Source organism: Sapajus apella, unplaced genomic scaffold (genome assembly GCF_009761245.1).
Source record: "Sapajus apella isolate SASKATOON/1434 unplaced genomic scaffold, GSC_monkey_1.0 scaffold13, whole genome shotgun sequence".
Lineage (NCBI taxonomy): Eukaryota > Metazoa > Chordata > Mammalia > Primates > Cebidae > Sapajus > Sapajus apella.
Genome location: NW_022436953.1, coordinates 36,038,643 through 36,059,606, shown reverse-complemented (window position 1 = coordinate 36,059,606; position 20,964 = coordinate 36,038,643). Strand labels below are relative to the sequence as shown.

Genomic DNA, 20,964 nt, shown 5'->3' with positions numbered 1-20,964 from the left:
GTGCGCCCTGCAGGTAGACAGTTCCTCCTCTGCCCCCCACCCCCGTGTACCCTGCAGGTAGACAGTTCCGCCAAGTGGGGGGTTCCTCCTCTGCCCTCCACCCCCATGCACGCTGTGGGTAGACAGTTGTGCTTTTTAGGGTTCTGGAAGCGCCATCTGAACATGCACCTTTGTAGCTTTAGATCCATCATGCGTCATTTTCCTGTCTGGGGGCTGCACGGTGATGCTGGCTCTGTCCCTCAGCCTTCTCTGAAGCCCGCCCAGGTCTGTGTGCAGGACAAGAGCCCCTCCCGAGGGCAGGCAGCCACATTGTGCTGGGACTAGAGGTGCTTTCCAGCTGGTTTGTGGCTTTAGGGTATTGAAAAAAGGGGTTGATGGCAGAGCTGCCTTAAAATTTGTCCAGTCAGGTGTGGTGGCTTGTCTGTAATCCCAGCACTTTGGGAAGCCGAGGTGGGAGGATTGCTGGAGCCCAGGAGTTCGAGACCAGCCTGGGCAATGTAATGAGACCATATCTCTTTAAAAAAATTTGTTTTAATTAGCCGGGACTGGCTATAGTTCCAGTGATTCAGGAGGCTGAGGTGGGAGGGTTGTTTGAGCTCAGAGACGGTCAAGGTTGCAATGAGCCAAGATCATGCCACTGCACTGCAGCCCGAGCCACAGCGAGACCCTGTCTCTCGAAAAATAAAATTAGAAGAAAAAACTCATCTCGATCGTGAAGCACAGACATGCCGCTGCGGTGTAACTCCTCCTGGTGTGGGCTCCCGGGGCTCCAAGGGGTCCGTTCGCCGAGGAGCCCGCGTCCCAGTCTCCACCGTGGGGCTGGTGGAGGGTGACAGCCACAGTCGTGAGCGTCCCATGTGCTGGGAGGGCGCCTGCTCTGCGGAGGGCACAGCCACGTCCAGGGGGCGCCGCTGGGGCCGCGTCCTCCACGGCTGTCCTCCACGTCCCTCAGGTTTGCTGGGGCGTTCACTCTGCGGCAGCGAATGCTCAACTTTGTCCAGAACATTCAGTACTACATGATGTTCGAAGTGATGGAACCGACCTGGCACATCCTGGAGAAAAACCTGAAATCTGTGAGTTTTAGCCCCATAGATGACATTTGAAAGCAGGTTTCCTTTCACATAAGGTGAGGGGAGAGGAGGGGGAGGGGAAAGGTGGGGTGGGGGGAGAGGAGGGACGAGGGGAGAGGAGGGACGAGGGGAGGGGAGAGCAAGGGGGGAGGAAAGGAGGAGAAAGGCAGGGTGGGGAGAGGCGAGGTGAGGAGGGGTGAGGGGAGGGGTCGGGGACGGGAGAGGTGGGGGAGGGCAGAGGAGGGGGAGGGCAGAGGAGGGGGAGGGGAGAGGCCTGCCTTCCACAGTGACCAGCTATGCCCGTCATTGTTTTAGTGGTATTTGGAAGTTTTTCTTTAAAAGCCCAAGGCCATGTGAAAGGTGGACGTGCATGAACAGGAGTGAGCGAAGCCAGACTCAGCACATGCCCACCTGGAGCTCATCTTTCTGAGAAGGGGCTTGGTGCCGTTCCCCACAGGCCTCCAACATCGACGACGTGCTGGGCCACCACACGGGCTTCCTGGACACCTGTCTGAAGGACTGCATGCTCACCAACCCCGAGCTGCTGAAGGTCTTCTCGAAGCTCATGTCCGTGTGCGTCATGTTCACCAACTGCATGCAGGTGTGTGGGTGGCGCATGGGGGGCGGGGCAGGTGTGGGCAGCACGTGACGAGGGGTGTGGGCATGGGTGTGCAGACCGTGGCCGCACGCAGCCCGCTACACCTTTTCCTGCTTCTGTGTCTGTGGAGGAGCCCACTGGGATCTGAGTGTTCCTGGCCGGCTGGTTCTCTCCTGAGGCCCCTGCCCTGGCAGCGTGGGCAGGGCCGTGTTCCTCCCGAACCATCCCTCAGCCTCCATGGTGCTGGTCTCTGTCCCGGGGCCTCTTCTGATGGCCTTGCATGCTGTTCCTCAGCACTTGAGTTATTTAATTCCATTAAGTACCTGCGGGTGCTTGTCACCAGCAGCTACCCACTGGCGATGGGGCGGAACACGAGCGTCTAGTGGTAGAAGGGACTCCTGGGGACGTGTGGGGCTCCGAGGGTTTGAGGGTCAGGCTCTCCAGGCAGTGCCATGGGAAAGGTTGGGAGGAGGGCGGGTGGGGAGGTGGACGAGGACGCGGTCGCGGGCGCTGTGAGCCATTGCTGACACTGAGAGCCACTTCGAGGTCCCAAGTTGGGAAACACGGAAGAAAACTGTGCTTAGGAAAATTAGCTGGTCACTGTGGAAGGCAGACCCAGGAATCGTGTTGGCACAGCTAGTCATTTCCCCTGCAGCCTCTGAGAGACACTTGCGTGTTCCTGCAGCCTCAGGCTACAGCAGAAACGCTGTGGGTGATGGACCTGCAGGACTTCTGTTTTCTGCAGAGCGTTGTGGTTGTAACTAACGAGCGTTTCCTTGCGACTCTCCACTGCCTAGAAATTTACACAGAGCATGAAATTGGACAGCGAGCTGGGCGGGCAGACGCTGGAGCATGGCACCATCCCAGGGCCTCCTGCAGGGGCTGAGGAGCGGGTGCGGAAGGAGCTCGCCAGGAAGGTGCGTGGCCTCCAGGGCCAGCCAGTGAGACGATTCCTCTTGGCCGGGACGCCAGCCTGAGCGTGTCGATGAAAGGAGAACAAACCTGCCCCCTTTTATTTCCATGTCCCCTAGGATTGAAGAAAAGACTTAAAATTAGCTTCTAAGTACAACTACAAGAGCTTTTTTTCTCAGCCCTGTGGTTCCCAGTTCAGCTTGCTCTGAAAATCTCTCAGAGCGAGCGCTGCACAGGCACCTGGCAAGGGCAGGGCCCACCGTCCCTGCCCTGCGCGGGTCCTGAGTTAGAACCGTCAGGCACTCAGCAGGCACCGACAGGCTGTGTGTCCTCGGAGGCACAGCCCCACAGCACCGTCTCTAGCGTGGCATGGGGGGTGGGCGGTCACCTGTTCACACTCTGGAGCTGGAGCTGGAGCTGGAGCTGGCAGAGTTGGGTTTGGGAGCATGTGAGGGACGCTGAGAGGCGCCTCGTTCTCCTTGCTGAGAAGTGGCTGGGAAAGCCTATTCTTTGCTTGTAGATCTGACCCCAAAGGAGAGCTCGAGGCACAGCCTTGTGGGGTCTGAGCCTTGACCTCCTCACCTCACAAGGCCTGAAGTGTGTCTCTTGAGTGCCAGATTCGCAGGAATGTTTTTTGATGTCCTTTTTACCTTTAATCCCCTGAAAACATTGTGGGGATTAAAGGTATGTTTTCTGTTTAAGAAAAGAGGAAGGGAAAGTCCATGGGCCTGCTGGGAGCAGTGTGGAAGCCAGGAAGGCCCGAGGTGGGGGTGGGCACGGCTCATACCCCCAGCTCCGCTTTATTCCAGCACCTGGTGGAGCACGCGGACGCTGCACAGCTCGTGTCCGGCTTCGAGGCCACCATCAACAAGTTTGACAAGAACTTCTCAGCCCACCTGCTGGACCTCCTAGCCCGGCTGAGCATCTACAGCACCAGTGACTGTGAGCACGGCATGGCCAGCGTCATCTCCAGGTGGGAGGCCACCGCCCAGCTGTGCCCAGCACCTGGTCCCATGGCCCAGCGCCTGCCCACCCCCCCCACACCCGCCCCCCCCACACCCGCCCCACCCAGGGCCTGCCCACCCCCCCACACCTGCCCCCACCCAGCACCTGCCCTCACCCAGCGCCTTCCCTCACCCAGCGTCTGCCCCTCGCCCAGCGCTTGCCCACACCCGCCCCACCCAGCACCTGCCCACCCCCCCCAACCCCCGCCCCACCCAGCGCCTGCCCCCCAACCCAGCGTCTGCCCATCGCCCAGTGCCTGGCCCAGCCCAGCATCCTCACTACGCAGGCTGGATGTGCTGGCCTCATCTCCCCTACACCCTTCCCTGGCCCACCTGGTATTGAGAACGTGGTGGTGCTCATGTGCCACTCCCTGACGTCAGCCTGGCCCTGCTCTCCCTGGGGCATGACATTCTGAGCGCCTGGGCTGCGCCGTTGGCCCCTGTGGCTATGTGTGTCCTGTGGGGCTGGTCTGGCCTGGGTCAGCTTCCTCATGCTGCACTGAACACCTGGCCTGGGGGAAGAGGCTAGCTCTCCTGGAGGGGATGTGGAAAGGTGGCCAAGCTTCCAGCCCAGAAGGGGTGCTGTCCTTGGGTGCTGAGGGGCAGCTGTCTTGGGATGGGAGGTGCTGTGCTTGAAAGTATGGTGTGTCCTTGCGGGGGCTGTCCTGGGGGGTGCTGTGCTCAGAGGTGTGGTGTGTCCTTGCGGGGGGGTGTCCTTGCGGGGGGCTGTCCTGGGGGAAGCATTGTCATGGGTGGTGCCGTCCTTGGGAAGGCACCTGTTTGCGCCTTTGGACCACCCTGTGCCCCCTCGCAGATGTCCTGATTTGCTGAGCAGGGGTTTCTGAGGCCACCCTGCATTGAGAACCACTGCTTGGTTCCCCCAGCCCTTGACATGTCAGGCCTCATTGCCGGGCCCTGCTGGGGTGATGGGAGCCCCACTTGCTAGGGCTAGGAGAGAAGAAACCCGTTTGCGGCTTTGAGCAGGACTGGAGACCTCCCCCTCACCCCTGCAGGGTGTCCCGTGGTCTCTGTAGCTGAACCCTTCCCCATGGTAGGGGCAGGGCTGCCCCACACGCGCCTGCAGAAGGGGTGTGCGCCCAGCTCCACTGTCCTTCCACACAGGCTCGACTTCAACGGCTTCTACACGGAGCGCCTGGAGCGCCTGTCTGCGGAAAGGAGCCAGAAGGTCGTCCCCCAAGTGCCTGTCCCTCGGGGGCCCCCGGTTCCTGCACCCAGGGTCGCAGTCACTGCGCAGTGAGCCATGGCCGTGACAGGAAGAAGGCGTGGGGGTCAGCAGCTGCTGGGGTGCAGATGGGTCCCGAATGTTCAAACGGAAATGCTCCGTGTCCTGTCTTTGCAGTTGAAATACAAACAGAACGATCGACGCAGCTCATTTTGTTTCTCAGGATGCTCAGTTTTTTATAGGAGCTACCCAGACAGGGTGGATGTCTCCCTGGATTCGCTGATCTGTTTGCTTTTTAAAATTACACTGTTACCTTTTTGGGTGTTTTTGGCTTCAAAGTGAAAATATGTGGTGTTTAAGTAAGAACCTAGCAAAGATACAACCTAGCAAAGATACGTGGGAATGAGGTCCAGGCCTGCTGCCCACATCCAGGTGAGCTGGGGCTGGGCTCCCTGAGGTCGGCCAGAACCCGGAATCGCAGAAACCCCCTGGGCCTCTGGGGTTTGCTTTGGCTCTGGAGGCAGCCCCGTTCCTTCCGAGGACTCCCCCGGCCTTCCCCCCATTCCTTCTGAGGACTCCCCCTGGCTCCATGTTCCCCTCGTTCCTTCTGAGGACTCCCCAACTCCAGGCTCCTGCCCTCCTGAGGACTCCTTGGCTCCACACACCCCCTCCTGAGGAGTCCCCCGGCCCCACGTTCCCCCGCTTCCCCACCCCCGTTCCTTCTGAGGACTCCATGGCTCCACACCCCCTCTCCTTCTGAAAACTTCCTTCGGCTCCACACACCCCCTCCTGAGGAGTCCCCCGGCCCCACATTCCCCCTTCTTCTGAGGACTCGCCTAGCTCCACGCTCCCCCCCTTCCCCACCCCTGTTCCTTCCAAGGACTCCCCCGCTCCTCCTGAGGACTTCCTTGGCTCCTCACACCCTCTCCTGGGGAGTCCCCCAGGTCCACACTCTCCCCCCTCCACCCCGTTCCATCTGAGGACTCCCAGCTGCACACTCCTCCTGGTCCAGGGCAGGAGACAGGCAGGGCCCTCAGGCACCAGGGGAACCCAGACCTCCTCCTCCATGGGATGCACGCAGTGAGAAGTAGCCTTGGGGCAGGCTCTGCTGCTGGCAGGAACCCCTGCCCTGCCCCACCCTGCCCCATCCCATCCGGGGCTGCCTTGTGGCGGAGAAGTTACTCAGCAGACTGGCACCCCACCCAGTCCCTCTCGGGCGGTCATCTGCCCTCTCTCTCCCACGTTCTCCAGTGCCAGCCCTGGTGTGACAGGGCCCTGTTCCTCACGGCAGCCCTGACCAGGGTGGCCTGCTCTGGCTATGCTCCGGCCAAGCTGCTCCTTCCTGCGGAACTGCATGTATGTGTCGTCACAGTTCAGCTCAGTGCCTCGGCCCTCTTGGATGGCGAGGAAGGGAGGAAGAAGTAGAACAGAGGGTCCTGTGTGGGGGACAAGGGCGTGGGCGGCCCTCTCCCAGGCTTCCTTGCCATGAGCACAGCAGAGTGGGGGTGGGGGGTGTCCGACTGTACAGCCACAAACTGCTTCCTCTTCTTGTCTGTGGCCTGTGCAGGCCTGGCCTGTGAGTAAACATGTTTATCAGCAACCTCAGGGTTGTGCAAATGCCAGACGTGTGAGCAGTAGGAGCCTGCTGGCTTTCCTGCCTGGCCCTGAGGCCTGGAAACCCCAGGTCTTGTGTCCTGGGCTCTGGGAAACCCTGGGCCTTGAGAAGTGGGGTTTGCAGGTGGTGAGGCTAGGAGGGGAGGGGAGCCTCCAGGGTTGTGGAGTCCAGGTTCCCAGACCCCTTGGTGCCTGCTGGGTGGAGTCAGTGGAGACGGGTGAGGTGTCTTCTATGAGATGGGGTGGGACTTCCTCAGCCTGGTAGGAGCCCGTTCTGGCCTGAGCGCATCCTGTCTGTTTAAGACTAAATCGCTGGTAGCCAGCTGGGGCTTTGCTGTGCTGCTGGTGACCAGCATGCCGCGTTTGCACTTGTGCTGGACTAATTTGCACAGGCCAGCATCCCCAGCCCTACCCGGGAGCCTCACCACATTCTCAGCAGCCTGGGGGACCTTGTCCTGTGCCACAGAGTAGCCTCGGGTCAGGAGCGCAGGCAGCAGAAGTCAGCTGCCACCCAGTGCCAACCCTTGCCTTTATTTTTCTTGCTTTTCATGCCATTCATGTTGGGGTAAGAATGGCTTTGGGACAAAATGTTACAGCATCCCTCAGGCCAGCTTAGATCCTCAGGGTTCCCTATCCTCCTAGTTAACGTCCAAGGCCCTGGCCTCTTCCTGCCACTGCCCCTTGACCTCTGTCCTCTGCCCTGGGCCCATGCAGGCCCCTGCCTCACGCTGCCCTGGGGTTCTCTCTCCAGTCAGGACTCACTCCTGCCTCCCACCTGTGCTGGCCCTGCCCCACCGCTCCCCAGGCGGCACTGAGCCCTCACTGTATTGTCGGTGGAGTCACTGTTTCCATCCCAGGAGGGAGGCCTGGCTGTGGAAGCCCCCGTGAGGGGTCCGGGGTGGGCCGTCTGAGGAGGCCGTGCTGTCAGCCTGCACCTGCACCCTCTAGGCTGAGCCCGCCTTGGGGAATGTGCCCAGTGGGGCCAAGCGCCCCGGAGACGCCAGAGCCAGGCCACGGTCTGTGTCGACCGGCGTCAGCTGCCGTCTGGGGATCGTAGGCTTAGGACGGCCTCTGCACCTGCCATCACCTGGGGCTCACCCCCCCCCCACTTGGCCACCTGCGGGCCCATGCCTCTCCCACTTCAGCGAGGCCTCAGAGCCTGTGGAGGGGGTGCTGGGCTTGGGTGGAGCGCAGCAGCCCACAGGGCTGACCTTAGGCCCACGAAGCCGTGACTTGTCCCTGCCTCGAACTGTCTGTTCCCAAGGAAGTCAGAGCCCGCCTCTCCTGAAACCACGAGGCGGCCATCACAGGTCCCTTCCCCTCCAAGACCTGCCCGGCGCCACCTCCTTCCAGCCGCCCGTCGGCCTCTCAGGCCCCCGTCGGGGCTCTGGCCGGACTTGGGACAGGCTGTGCCTCAGTTTCCTCACCTGTGCAAGGGAGGAAGCAGGATTGCGGAGGAAGGAGGGAACGGACCCCGCCCCTCCCGCCGGCGGAGGGGCCCATTGGCTGAGGGCGCCGGGGCGGGGCGCGAGGAAAGAGCCGCGGGCGGGGCGCGCAGGAACCAGACCTGGTCCCGCGGGGCTCTCACCTCCGCGCCGGTCCGCATCCGACTCCACCGCGCCCCGGCCATGCGCGGCCTCGGGCTTTGGCTGCTGGGCGCGCTGGGGCTGCCTGGTGAGTGGTTCCGGGGGGCCGCCGTGGGCGCGGCGCGGGGCACCGTGGCTCTCCCCGCAGGACGCGAGCCCTGAGCCTCTGGCCTGCGCGCTCCCCGCGCCCTGGCCCGGCTTCGGCTTCAGGCTGGTCCCGGGTGCCGGGGTGGCGTGCGCAGTGGCCTCTGGGTGGAGAGACCCGGGCCGGGGAGGCCGAAGGTGAACTGAGCGAAGTCCCGCCTCAGGCGGTCCTCAGCTTATTAGTGGGGTCGGGGCCAGGCCAGCAGGGCTGAGGACGCGCGACCGCTTCACCTGCTGCGGAAGGTGCCCTGGTTTCTTGGGATTCACCTGTGGGGCCACCCACCCTCACCATTTAGCCAGGGAGGGAAGGGAGGGTAGAGGAGCTGGGGCCTGGAGTTCAGGGCGTGGGCAGGAGAGTCCCCCAACCCCGTCTGCCGCCTGGGGCAGGACGTGGGGCCTCTGGTCCTGGACCCCACCCCTGCTCCTGGGAGTGACCTGGGCTGGGTTGTGGTGGGGAGCTTCAGGGTGGAGGCTGGGGTGCTCCCCACCAGCTTCCTGGGCAGATGGGGCCGGCTGCTCCCCTGCTGCCTCTCCAGGTTAGAGATGTGGTCCTAGAGACACGTCCATTATTGTTTTAACGGGAGAAAAGGGTCCTGGGTTGGCGGTCTCCGAAACTCTGCCCATTGCAGGCCGGGTCCCTGCCCTCTGGTCTTGGATATGAGGGAGTTTCCAGTTCTTGGGAGGTGAAGAGCCTGGGCGAGGCCCTTCCTGCTCCCCACTTACATGGTACCAGATGATCAGATGAATGGAGGGATGGAAATGGCCCTACCCGCCCGCATCTTCCTCCCCTGGAGGAAGGTTTATCTTTGCCCTCAGGCCCTTGGAAAGGTCAGAGAGCAGCCTGGGGGCCTGTGGAATCACTGGCGCCCACAGGGGCTCTGAGTATTGTGTGTGGGCGCTGGAGGACACAGGCTGTGCCTGGGGGACTCCTGGAGTCTTTTAGGCACAGAACCCTCACTTGAGTGTCCCTGAGTTGTCTGGTGATTTCCCCAGGGGGAGGGGCGGGCCCAGGAAGGGGCAGAATCTGAGGGCCCAGAAGGCCTCTGGGAAGGAGCTCCCCCCACCACGTGCCTGCTGACCCTCCCTCCTGCAGCCATGGCCCCCAGCCGGCCCTGGGCCCCCTTGGAGCAGTATGAGGTGGTGCTGCCTCGGCGCCTGCCAGGACCCCGGGCCCGCCGAGCTCTGCCCTCCCACTCGGTGAGTCTCAGCTGGCCTGGGGGTGACCCCGGCTGGCCCCTGAGTCTATTTCTGTGAAAGGAGCTTTAGCTTCCAGGAGGTGGTGAGAGGCCAGGTGGGCGTCTGGGACTGCCCTGTTCCGCTCCAGCCCATCTGCGTTCCTCCTACAGCACTGCCTGGGGGCCCACGGCAGGAACCCTATGGGCCCCTGGAAGGCAGCAGGGGCAGATTGTGCTGGCCCTGGCCCTGGCCCCGCCCCAGTTTCACTTGGCAAGGCTAATAAGCCAAATTCCTCTTTGAGAAGTGAGCTGGCTCACCGCAGACTTGGCACACCTTCCTGTGTGAGGCCTGGCGGGGCTCCCTGGGGCTGGGGAACTGAGAGTGGCCGCCCCCCACCTGCGGGGCTGCCCCAGGGTGATTCCTGAATCCTGAGTTGGGGGTGTACACACATGTGCACTGCATGCCTGCGGATGCCTGTTTCCAGGGAGGGCAGCTCCGGCCCAGCCCTGTCTTCACCTCACCTGCCCCCTGCCCTGGGATCTCGTCAGCCAGGGGCACAGTTAAGGCTGTTTGGGGGGCTCAGCAGGTCGAGTCCCAGCCTGCACGTGGGGGCTGGAGACACAGTGGGTGAGGAGGAGGCTCTTCGGGCACTGCCAGGTCTGGCAGCTGCTGGGAGGGACAGGGCTGGAGGCAGGCGGCTGCCGTTGGAGGGGCCTGTGTCTGCCGCCCCACCGTCCACATCCTTTGCTGCCCGGCCAAGGCTTGGGGAAGGGGCACTGTCATTACCCATGCATGGTCAGATGGGGAAACTGAGGTGTGAGGCGCCCCATGTCCTTCCTGGCACCCAAGTGCTGTGCCCCACCTGTCCCTTCCAGCGCAGCCCGCCCCACCCCACCCGCCCTCCACTTCCACCCTCTACTCTGCCTGAGGCTGTGGACACCCAAGGATGGAGCCTTGGCCTGGGGCTGGAGGCCAGCACCTCTTCCCCACCCAGCTGAGCTTCTCTGGTGCCCAGGATTGAGGTGGGTGCAGCCCAGGCAGGCTGCTCACCCAGGGCCCCCCCACTCCTTCAGGGCCTGTACCCAGAGAGAGTGAGCTATGTCCTTGCGGCCGCAGGGCACAGCTTCACCCTGCACCTGCGGAAGAACAGGTGAGTGGGTCAGGTCGCTCCCCCGCACCCCCCTCCGCTGCCTGGGCCTGGCTCCAGCACACCGGTGTCCTCAGTGTCCAGCCTCTGGGCCAGCCTCTCTGCACCAAGGGGGCCAGGCCACGGGGCCGAGGTGGGGGCCGAGGCGGGGGGCCTGAGGCGGGGCCAAGGTGGGGGTCGAGGCAGGGCTGAGGCGGGGCCTGGGGCGGGGGGCCCGAGGTGGGGCCGAGGTGGGGGTTGAGGCAGGGCTGAGGCAGCCACAGAGCTTCTTTTCCAGGGACCTGCTGGGCTCGGGCTACACAGAGACCTACACAGCTGCCAATGGCTCCGAGGTGACGGAGCAGCCGAGAGGGCAGGTATGGGTGGGGTGGCCTTCCCTCCCCGAGCCTGTGGGGCCGTGGGGGCACAGCCGTGGACCCTCTCGTGCTTCCCCCGCAGGACCTCTGCTTCTACCAGGGCCATGTGGAGGGGCACGCAGACTCAGCCGCCAGCATCAGCACCTGTTTGGGCCTCAGGTGGGTGGGGGGACGAACACCAGAGCTCCGGCAGCGGGAGAGGAAGGCCTAAGCCGGGTGGGAGGGCGCCTCCTTCTCACATTCAGGCCTTCCCGGTCACACAGAGGGGTCTGCTCAGGGGCCCTGCCAAGCCCAAGAGGCTCAGCCTCCTGTACCCTCGGGCCTGCTGGTGTCAGGGCAGGGGGCGCTGTGGGCAATGAACTCCAGCTTCTGGTCCTTCGGGGCAGGGTCCGGCCACCCTGCAGCCATGGCATACCTGGCTCCTGCTGCCCTCAGGGGCTTCTTCCAGGTGGGCTCAGACCTGCACCTGATCGAGCCCCTGGATGAAGGTGGCGAGGGCGGGCGGCATGCCGTGTACCCGGCTGAGCAGCTGCTGCAGATGGCCGGGACCTGCGGAGTCAGCAACGACACCCTGGGCAGACTCCTGGGGCCCCGGACAGCCGCCGTGTTCAGGTCTTGGCCCGGGGTGAGCACCTTGGTCTCCGAGTTTGCCTGGCCTTTGAGTCCCTGTGCACTGCATGCTGCCCACTATGTGCAGCCTAGAGCAGGCCTGGTGATGCTCCCCCAGCACTGGGTGGGGGCAGGACACTGGCCGCGGGGCCCTGAGGGAGGGTTCAGGCCCTGAGGCTGGGAAGGCTATTTGGCTTCTTGTGGCTGTTCCCCAGGGCCCTCCGTCGTTCAGAGGCACGCGCTACGTGGAGCTGTACGTGGTCACAGATAATGCAGAGGTGGGGTGGGTGCGGGGGTGGGGAAGGCGGGAGGGTGGTGACGGGGGGCTGAGGGGTGGGGAAGGCGGCTGGCTGTGGGTTGGGGGGCTGGGGAAGGTAGGAGGGCCGCCGATGTGGGGCAGGCGTGGGTGGGGTGGGCTCCAGCCTGAGGGTCTCGTGTGTCCAGTTCCAGCAGGTGGGGAGCGAAGCCGCTGTGCGCCATCGGGTGCTGGAGGTGGTGAACCACGTGGACAAAGTGAGCAGCCGCCCTGACTGCGGGGGTGCTGGAGCCCCTGGCGGGTGGGTGGGGGAGTGTTGCCATGGGGTTCCTTCTGCCTGCTCTGGCTCTGCCTGGCACCCGTTACCGGCTCCGCCTCACTGCAGGACAGATGTGGCCTTTGCCACCCTCCCCATCGTACCTTCGCCACCCCTCCTGAACCCCTGGACTCCCCCACCTCTCCAGCTATATCAGAAACTCAACATCCGTGTGGTCCTGGTGGGCCTGGAGATCTGGAATGGCCAGGACAGGTTCCACGTCAGCCCCAACTTCAGCGTCACACTGGAGAACCTCCTGGCCTGGCGGGCGCAGGGACTGACGCGGCGGCGCCCACATGACAACGTGCAGCTCATCACGTGAGCCGGGGAGCAGGTGGGGCTGGGGAGGGTGTGTGGGTGCAGTTGGGCGGGGTGGGCAGGGTGTGGGAGCGGGGGCAGGCAGGGCTGGGGCAGGAGGAGGGGAGGGAGCTGCATCCAGGGCACCTGAGTTACTCTCACTTCCAGGGCCGTGGACTTCACCGGGGACACCGTGGGGTTTGCCAGGGTGTCTGCCATGTGCTCCCACAGCTCGGGGGCTGTGAATCAGGTGAGGGGGCCCCTGCCCGGGCTTGCCAGGCCGGGAGTCACTGGAGCAGGCCTGAGCAGCCGCCTCCCCTCAGGCTTGGTTCATGCCTGATTTTATGCCTTACGGTGGTGTTGGTAGGGAGCTGTGCCAAGCCCTGGGCCCTGGTGGGGTGAGGCTGACGGGTGTGGGGGGTCAGCCACGTGGCTCCTGAGAGCACGGTCCCCTCCCACAGGACCACAGCAAGAATCCCGTGGGCGTGGCCTGCACCATGGCCCACGAGATGGGCCACAACCTGGGCATGGACCACGATGAGCAGGTCCACGGCTGCCACTGCCGGGAGCCCTCCGAGGGCATCCGCTGCATCATGGCAGGCAGGATTAGGTGAAGGGGCTGGGCCCTGGACAGCTGGGGGTGCAAGGTCGGTGGGGAGGGGCTGCCCCTCCCTGACAGGCCGTCCCCTCAGCCCCAGATTCCCCAGGATGTTCAGTGACTGCAGCCAGGCCTACCTGGAGAGCTTTCTGGAGCAGCCGCAGTCCACCTGCCTGGCCAACGCCCCTGACCTCAGCCTCCTGGTGGGCGGCCCAGTGTGCGGAAACCTGTTTGTGGAAAGTGGGGAGCAGTGCGACTGCGGCCCCCCCGAGGTGCGCCCACGCCCCACACCCGCTTGTCCCTCACCTGCCCCTGTCTGCGTGGTGCCGAGACCTCTGTCCCTTTAGACCAAGGTGACTGCCGCAACCACATGCGGAACCCAGGGCTCCGTGTGTCCGAAGGGGTCAGAGGGAGGGAGCGGCTGCAGGACACCCCAGTGTTTAGGGGAGGCGGCCGGCCCATCCTACCCCGGGCAGCCTGCCGAGGCCTTTGCCCTTTGCTGTTGCCCCAGGAATGCCGGAACCGCTGCTGCAACTCCACCACCTGCCAGCTGGTCCAGGGGGCACAGTGTGCACATGGCACCTGCTGCCAGGAGTGCAGGGTGAGCGCAGCCTCCTACCAGGGACTCCCGGAGCCCACAGTGGGAGGGGACCCCCAGAGCCCACAGCTGGCAGTGCAGCCTCCCACCAGGCACCCCTGGAGCCCACGGCAGGCAGGTGGGAGGGGACCCTGGGGCGCAAGGGACCAGGCAGCTTGCGTGGCCCTGTCCCCATGGTGAGCTGTTCTCTGCTGGGCCAGGTGAAGCTGGCTGGTGAGCCGTGCCGCCCCCAGAAAGACACGTGTGACCTGGAGGAGTTCTGTGACGGCCGGCACCCCGAGTGCCCGGAAGACGCTTTCCAGGAGAACGGCACGCCCTGCTTTGGGGGCTACTGCTACAACGGGACCTGCCCTACCCTGGCCCAGCGGTGCCAGGCCTTATGGGGGCCAGGTGAAGTGGCACAGAGGTGGCCCGGCAGGGAGGCCACAGGCCTTGCCACAGGCTAACCCTAGCTCCTTGACCCGCAGGTGGGCATGCTGCCAAGGAGTCCTGCTTCTTCTACGACGTCTCACCAAACTGCAGGAGCAGCCGGAACAGGTGAGCTTTTGAGACCAGATTCCCCTAAGCCCAGATGACGTGATGTTCCCACAGCTGGGCCAGCCCCAGAGGGCCCTCCACAAAGGAGTCCTGCCCCCAAGGGGTCTGCCCTGGACCCATGGACCCCAGGCTCAAGCGTGCCGTATTGTGGGAGAGGTGGGTCACCGTGGCCCCAGCCTGCCATGGCTCCTGGCCCCCAGCACGTGCCTGGGCGAGCTGGCCCACGACCTGCCCTCTGTCCACAGGGCCGACATGTGTGGCACTCTGCAATGCCAGGGCGGGCAGCATCCCCCGGGGCGCAGCTCCTGCATCCTGAATGACGTATGCCATGCGCTTACCACAGAGGGTGGTGTTGCCTACGAGCCAGTGCCCGAAGGCACCCAATGCGGACCGGAGAAGGTGAGCCAGTGGCTCAGAGGCTGCCCCACCCACAGGCATTGCGAGCGTGTGCCCCATGTGGGCATGGTGGATGCGTTTCTGAGCTCAGCAGCTGCTTGAAACTGTAGGAAGAGTTCTCTCCACACTTGTAGTAGAGGCTGAAAGGCTGCTGGGGTTGGAGGCGCAGTTCTCAGTTCATCTGATGGCTGTCACCAGCTGCCACACGCCCCAGGGGGGCTGTTTCCAGGGGCTCCAGGGGTGGGCAGCCAGCAGATAGGCTGAGGCATGGCCATCCTGGACATGGTGACCACAGCCCACTCTCCAGCTTACTCAGCAGTTTCAAAGGACACTGGCAGGGCAGGGGTCCAGAGCGGCTGCCTGAGAGACACCTCCTACCCCCAGGTTTGCTGGAAAGGACGTTGCCAGGACTTACACGTTTACAGATCCAGAAACTGCTCTGCCCAGTGCCACAACCATGGGGTACGTGTGGCCTCTCAGGACAGTGCCCCTGGAGCCGGTGCTGGGGGCAGCTTTGGTCACAGAAGCCTAAGGTTGGGTGAGCCCAGCGTATCGAATCTATGGGGGTCTTGGTGGGGCCCGACTCAGGGCTGAGGCCGGCCTGGTGTCCTCCGTGGATGGAACTTCCGTGGCCACTGGGCAGTGGTCAGGGGTTACTCAGCGAGGCCTTGCTGTCAGTGCACGAGAGTGGGGGCTTAGGGGGCCCTCAGTGGTGGGGCCGGCCAGGGGCCCTGGTGCTAGATGCACAGACCCCACTGCCCCTTGGAGTCCGCACTGGGATTGGCCCTGAGCCTGGCCATCCCCACAGGTGTGCAACCACAAGCAGGAGTGCCACTGCCACGCGGGCTGGGCCCCACCCCACTGCGCGAAGCTGCTGACTGAGGCGCACACAGGTAGGGCTCCCTGGCTAGCACAGGTGGGGCTGGGGCCCAAGCTCACAGGCCCCAAATGGAGCCAGGAACCTGGTGGTGGTCACAGTGCCTGTCTGCCCCCACGGACGTCCCCCACAGGGGTAGGCAGAGCCTGTCTGCCCCTCAGGCCGCTGTGAGAAGGGGAGCCCTGTCCCAGGGGGAGGCACAGGGGCCGTGGGCAATGTCAGTGCACGGCTGTGAGCTGAGACTCCAGTGTCCTCAGCCCAGTCTTCCAGGCCCTCCTCGGCCCATTTCCACCCAGCAGCCACTGGGCGCATGGTTGTGCAGAGCATCAGGCCTCAGAGGCACAGCTGTGCCCACAGCACTGTGAGCCCAGGGCCGCCCTGGTGAGCTGGGAGTGCCGGTGTAAGGTGTCGGGTCGTCCCCGTGGGGCCCACAGGGTAGGGCCTGGGGCGCTGAGGAAGGCAGTGGCTCTGGGAACCTCCCTGACCCCTGCCTGAGGCTGTGGCCCTCCTGGCTGACATGGGGCTATGCGTCCCACAGCGTCCGAGACCCTCCCCGTGGTCCTGGTGGTGGTCCTGGTGCTCTTGGCAGTTGTGGTGGTCACGCTGGTAGGCGGTGTCATCTACCGCAAAGCCCGGAGCCGCGTTGAGAGCAGGTGAGGGCGGCGGCGGCTGTGAGGGAGGGTGGTGTGGGCGTCGGGTGCTCGGCTGTGGGGAACGTCTCTGCTGCCGGAGGGAGGAACGCCCAGCATGGACCCACGGGGACATCACGGATGCTGGGCTGAGCCCTGCTCTAGGGACCTGGACCCTCACACAGCAGGAGACGCCCATGCAGCGGGACGTGCTGGCTCCATAGCCTCCAAGCACCTCCCGCCCACCTAACTGGGGCCCCCAGGAGATGGAGGGGTGTCCTGCCTCTTCAGGGTCCACTCCGTCTCCTGGGCCTGTCTGTCTCAGAGGTCCTGTTCTCTGTTTGCAGCCTCTCGGGTCAGCTGGAGCTGGGAGGAACAGACTCGGGGTGTGGTGCTGGGGCCCTGAGGCCAGACACTGACCACGTGCCCTGTGCTTCCTCCCCAGGAGCGCGGCCCCCAAGACCACCATGGGACGCTCCAACCCCCTGTTCCACCAGGCACCCCGCAGTGTGCTGGCCAAGGGCGGGGCTCCAGCCCCAACGAGGGTCCCCCACGAGCAGGTCCCCACCACCCACCTGGGCCAGCCTGCTGGACACCCGGCCTCCTCTATGGCCCTGAAGAGGCCGCCCCCTGCTGTAAGCAACGCCCCTGGTGGGTTCGTGGGGCTGAAAGCAGTGCCCAGGCCCCATCCTGCGACCCCGTGTGCAGCTGCCACTGGCAGAGCCCTTTTGTGAAATTTGTGCAGGGGACGGCGGTAGCCTGAGGCCCAGGGCAGCTGCTGTGGCTGCCCTGCTGGGAACACTGAGGCTTTGGGAATGGGTGCTTCCGGGCCCCCTTGAGCCGTGACAGAATCAGAACTTGAACTTGAACTTGGTGCTCTGAGGCCAGAGGCCCTTCCTGTCCTCAGCAGAGCCCACCTGAGGGCAGATGCAAATGCTCTTGGAGGAAAGGGTGGGCCCCCGTGAGCTGCGCAGACCCCTCCAGCACACGCGAGAGGCGGAACCTGGAGTCGTGGAGCTGGGGGTACAGGGGGGGCATGGGGTTTGGCCCCAGCTGTGACCCAGGCTCTCGGCCCTGTCTCCTCCAGCCTCCGGCCGCTGTGTCCAGCACCCGCTTCCCAGTTCCTGTCTATACCCAGCTGCCGCCAAAGCAGGTGAGCAGTGTGATTGGGCAGTGAACCCATCGGAGGGCGTCCAGGCCTTGCTGTTGGGACTGGGGTCCCTGCACTGCATCGGGGCCAGCGACCTCCCAGGTGGCCCCCGCTGTGCACAGAAGGCTGGTTAGCTCGGCCTCATGAGGACATCAGCCTGAAAGGCAGGTCAGCAAGGCCTCGGGGAGGCAGCGGCTCCGTCCCGCCCTGCACTGGGGCTGGATTGGGGGTCCTGGCTCCTGCTTCAGCTCAGACTGTTCCGCTTACCAAGCCCCTCGCAGAGCTGAAGTTCCAGCAGATCCAAGGGTCCCTGGGCCCTGCAGGACAGATGGGTGGGCGGGCTCAGGGCAAGGCCGTGTTGCAGTGCTTCCCCTGGCTTTGGGGGTTTTGAAAAGATCTCTCAGAACCTGGATTTTGTATCGAGGGTTAACTCCCAGGCCTCCATGTCACCCCAGAGTTGGGATCCTGCCCCTGTGCCCTGGCTCCCATCTCTGTGCTAAACTTGGAGCCCTTTTTGGACCCTGTCAGGGCAGCCAGTTGGCCTCAGCCCTGGGGAACTGCTCTGGCCGTGGTGGGTAAGGACCCTAGAGCACCCTTCCTGGGGCCACTGGCTTAGCTAGGGCAGCAGAAAGGGCCGGGCTCTCTCTCTGGGGCCTGGCACAGGGTCCCAGTGGCACCATCAAGGCCACCTGGCATGGCTGGACGTTGTGAACAGTCTCTGTCCTCAAAGAAAGAGGGCAGGACTGTGGCAGGCAGGTGGGGGGCTCTGTGGTGCATCTCCAGGGACCTCCTTCCACAGAGGTTCATGGTCAGCTTTAGGACGGGGTTGTGCAGGGAAGACTGGGCCGGCAAGACCTTACCCTCTGGGTAGAGGCTTTTCTTTGGTTAACGTTTAATTTTGAACAAATTTTAGACTTAAGGAAAGATTGCAAAAATAGCCTGGAGAATCCTGCATGCTCTTTGCCCGGCCTACTCCCAGGTCAGTGCCTGCATGTCCATGGGCGGCCACACAGCTGAGGGGCCACGTCACAGTGCCACGCACCTGGTGCCACCCACATGGTGCTGCCCACGTCACAGTGTCACGCACCTGATGCCACCCACATGGTGCTGCCCATGTCACAGTGCCACGCACCTGGTGCCACCCACATGGTGCTGCCCATGTCACAGTGCCACCCGTGCGGTGCCACCCACTGTCTCCAGAACCCTCCTCTAGCCCTGATTCCCCTGGCACTGGGCCCCAGCCCCTCTGCCTTTCCTCAGCTGGGGTTTGTCCTGTGCTTTCCTCGTGTGGATGAAGGCAGAGTGCTGTGGGCAGGAGCAGCATTGGAGGCGTCTTTCCCAGGACACGGCCCAGGCCTGGCCACATGCAGCGTCGGTCAGGGGTGATGCTGACAGGGCGCCTGGCTGGGGCAGCGTCCATGGATTTTTCCCTAGAAACCCCCGTCGTCTTTGTATAGTTAGCAGATGCCTCGGGGAGACACCTGAGACTCTAAACCTTGAACTTGGACCCACGAGCTCTGGGGAATCTTGTCTGCACCAGTTGTTCTGTGCTGTTTGCCTAAGAGTGATTTCCTATTTCTCTCTTTCCTTTTCAATTTTTTATTTGAACTAACTTCAGACTTATACATGAGTTGCAGAAATAGTCCTAGAAGGGGTCTGGACAGGCAAAACAGGGACCTGGGGGCAAAGGTTTCTGGCCACGGAAGCGATGGTCGCCAGGCGCAAAGGTAGGTGAGGCAGAGGCTGCAGGAGAACCACAGGAGGGAAATCGCCCGCCCTCACGCCCGCCGGCCTCCCCTGGCTGCTCAGCAGGGGCCTTTGGAAGCTGCTGGAAACAGCAAATGCTCAGCCTGCCCAGGCTCCAGGTGACGCAGCCAGGAGCGGGTGACACAGCTCTGTGTGCTGGATGTCCAGCCTCCCTACCACGGGAAAGCTGAAATGCAAAGAAACACATTTTAGTTTTAACTATCAGCCTTTGAGCTTCCAAAACCCCACAGTCCAGCAACTTAAGAGCTCTTCAGGACAGGCACAGTGACTCACGCCTGGAATCCCAGCCCTTTGGGTGGCTGAGTCAGGAGGGCTTGAGCCCAGGGGTTCAAGACCTGCCTGGGCAGCATAGGGAGGCCCTGTCTCTACAAAAAATAAAAAATTAGTTGGGTGTGGTGGCTTGTGCCTGTAGTCCCAGCTACTCAGGAGGCTGAGGTGGAAGGATTGCTTGAACCCAGGAGGAGGCAGCTGCAGTGAGCCAAAATCACGCCACTGCACTCCAGCCTGGGTGACAGAGGGAGACCTGGACTCAAAAACAAAACAAAAAAAAAAAAAAAGGAAAAAATCTCTTCAAGGGTAACACGGGGGTCGGGTCGGGGGTGTGGAAGGTGTGGCCGCAGCTGGACTGGGCCAGGGATGGGGCTCTGCCTCTGCCGGCTTCATTCTGTGGGTGGCGCAGCCCGGAGAGGTTTTCTGTAGCGATCTTCGTGGGGGCGGAGCCTGCAGGCCCTGGGGGGTTGGGGGCAGAGCATGGCCTGTGGTGAGCTTGTTCCAGGACACGAAGGTGGTGGCTTGGTTTAAGGCCGGGACTGCCTGGTGCCCACGTCAGCCGCGTCTGTTTCCCTCCCAGGTCGTCAGGCCGACGTTCACACCCCCAGTGCCCCCAGTCAAACCCGGGGCTGGCACAGCCAAGCCTGGTGCAGCTGAGGTGAGGCCCCAGCACATACCGGGCGGGGTCCGCTGGGGGGCGTGGCCTCCCACTGGCTCGCCGTGGCACTGCCCTGGAGGGTGGGGTTTTTCTAATTATCTGTGGATACACCTTCCCCGTGGTGCCAGGGAAAGGCGGTGAGCATCCCGTGACGTCTGCGCTGCCATCAGGGGACTTCCCAGCAGACGCTGCCCCCACCCTCCGGCTGTTGGTGGTGCCTGACTTTCCCCACAGCAGCTACAGGGAAGAAAGTCTCCTCTGTGGCAAGCGGGCTGTTAATCCTGCGGCTGCCACGCCGCCGGCATGCAGTAGGCCCTGCTGTTGGTGGATGAACTAAGAATCTACGTTTTAAGAAATGTTAAAGGAAGTAAAATTTAGTTGTGCCTTTTATAACAGGTGGTTTTCAACATCGGTTATCTCTTCCTTCTCCCAGGGGGCTGTTGGCCCAAAGGTTGCCCTGAAGCCCCCCATCCAGAGGAAGCCAGGGGCCGGAGCTCCCACACTGCCCTAGGGGCACCTGTGCCTGCGTGGAATTTTGGAGAAGTTGCAGCGGAGCAGCCAGCCTTGCGGCATTCCAGGGCCCAGCCAGGGCCACGCAGCCCAGGACTCCGAGTTTGCTTACTCAGCTGCTGTTCTGACCTCAGGAATGCATCCAGCTGAGACTCCTGCTGTCCAGCCCCTCAGCCACTCCCTTCTCCCACCTTGGCCACGCGTAGCCACAGCCGCCTGCTGGCATCAGGCCAGGATGAGCTGTGTGCCTGTGCGTGCACGTGTATGTACGTGTCTCCAGGAGGCCACACACTGCCCCTCCTGGCTATGCCTGCCCTGCCCTGCCCTGTGGCCTCTGAACCCTCTGCCCTGGGGACCCCATTCTGGGCAGCATAGACATGGAAGATCCCCAGAAAGACCCCATCCCAGGACTGGGTTACCCTGGGTGCTTTTCAAGAGGGTGTCAGTGAACAGACTGTACCCCAAGACTCTGGACTCCAGACCCCCTGATCCTGGGGCCCGTTACCCGTGGGATGTGAGAGGAACAGCCCCAGCTCTGTGTGCTTAAGCTTAGGAATCACCTTGGTGGCAAGGGCCCATGGGAGGGTCAGCTGTCGTGTCCAGTTTTCTTCATACCTCAAATGTGCGTTCAGCAGGGCTGAAAGCTTTTATTCTTTAATACTGAGAAATGTATATTTTCCTAATAAATTATTGACCAAGTTCTAAA

The 20,964-nt window shown here is 63.2% G+C and overlaps 2 protein-coding genes and 1 long non-coding RNA gene across 8 annotated transcripts in view; 2 read left to right on the top strand and 1 right to left on the bottom strand.

Moving 5' to 3' along the window:
* Window positions 1–5,085, top strand: part of TUBGCP2 (tubulin gamma complex associated protein 2) — a 26,461-nt gene extending 21,376 nt beyond the window's left edge. For 2 of the 4 annotated variants that reach the window (XM_032282072.1, XM_032282071.1), the window contains 5 exons: window positions 953–1,073; window positions 1,528–1,671; window positions 2,466–2,585; window positions 3,390–3,553; window positions 4,707–4,977. In XM_032282072.1, the coding sequence (XP_032137963.1) occupies window positions 953–1,073; window positions 1,528–1,671; window positions 2,466–2,585; window positions 3,390–3,553; window positions 4,707–4,842 (685 nt within the window). In that variant the 3' untranslated portion in view covers window positions 4,843–4,977. Of the gene's footprint in view, window positions 1–13; window positions 461–952; window positions 1,074–1,527; window positions 1,672–2,465; window positions 2,586–3,389; window positions 3,554–4,706 lie in introns of those variants that run through there. The other 2 variants (XM_032282070.1, XM_032282073.1) reach the window with 2 other exon arrangements.
* The window catches only part of LOC116554190, a 22,402-nt gene extending 7,098 nt beyond the window's left edge, over window positions 1–15,304 (bottom strand). The window contains exon 1 of the long non-coding RNA XR_004270099.1: window positions 15,289–15,304. This is a non-coding gene — a long non-coding RNA (uncharacterized LOC116554190). The remainder of the gene's footprint in view (window positions 1–15,288) is intronic.
* On the top strand, window positions 7,227–20,964 carry ADAM8 (ADAM metallopeptidase domain 8). 3 transcript variants are annotated; one of them, XM_032282076.1, is made up of 23 exons: window positions 7,227–8,055; window positions 9,205–9,308; window positions 10,361–10,437; window positions 10,712–10,766; window positions 10,873–10,949; window positions 11,226–11,415; window positions 11,615–11,677; window positions 11,844–11,912; window positions 12,120–12,289; window positions 12,437–12,518; window positions 12,730–12,878; window positions 12,961–13,138; window positions 13,378–13,467; window positions 13,665–13,854; window positions 13,932–14,001; window positions 14,247–14,400; window positions 14,782–14,859; window positions 15,206–15,290; window positions 15,813–15,927; window positions 16,349–16,538; window positions 16,991–17,056; window positions 19,671–19,748; window positions 20,182–20,964. In XM_032282076.1, exons 1-23 carry the CDS (start codon window positions 8,010–8,012, stop codon window positions 20,257–20,259), a joined length of 2,454 nt encoding a protein of 817 aa, XP_032137967.1. In that variant the 5' UTR covers window positions 7,227–8,009; the 3' UTR covers window positions 20,260–20,964. The 3 variants fall into 3 exon arrangements, with proteins under 3 accessions (XP_032137967.1, XP_032137966.1, XP_032137965.1); XM_032282075.1 differs by having other exon boundaries at window positions 10,712–10,790; window positions 13,378–13,462; window positions 13,660–13,854; XM_032282074.1 differs by having other exon boundaries at window positions 7,228–8,055; window positions 10,712–10,790.

Excerpts from the sequence above, each read along its gene's own strand:
- ADAM8 (XM_032282075.1), top strand. The coding sequence starts at position 8,010 with ATGCGCGGCCTCGGGCTTTGGCTGCTGGGCGCGCTGGGGCTGCCTG. Across the intron at positions 8,056-9,204 it reads GGGCGCGCTGGGGCTGCCTG|CCATGGCCCCCAGCCGGCCC; the intron begins GTGAGTGGTTCC and ends TCCCTCCTGCAG. Across the intron at positions 11,678-11,843 it reads TGGTCACAGATAATGCAGAG|TTCCAGCAGGTGGGGAGCGA; the intron begins GTGGGGTGGGTG and ends TCGTGTGTCCAG.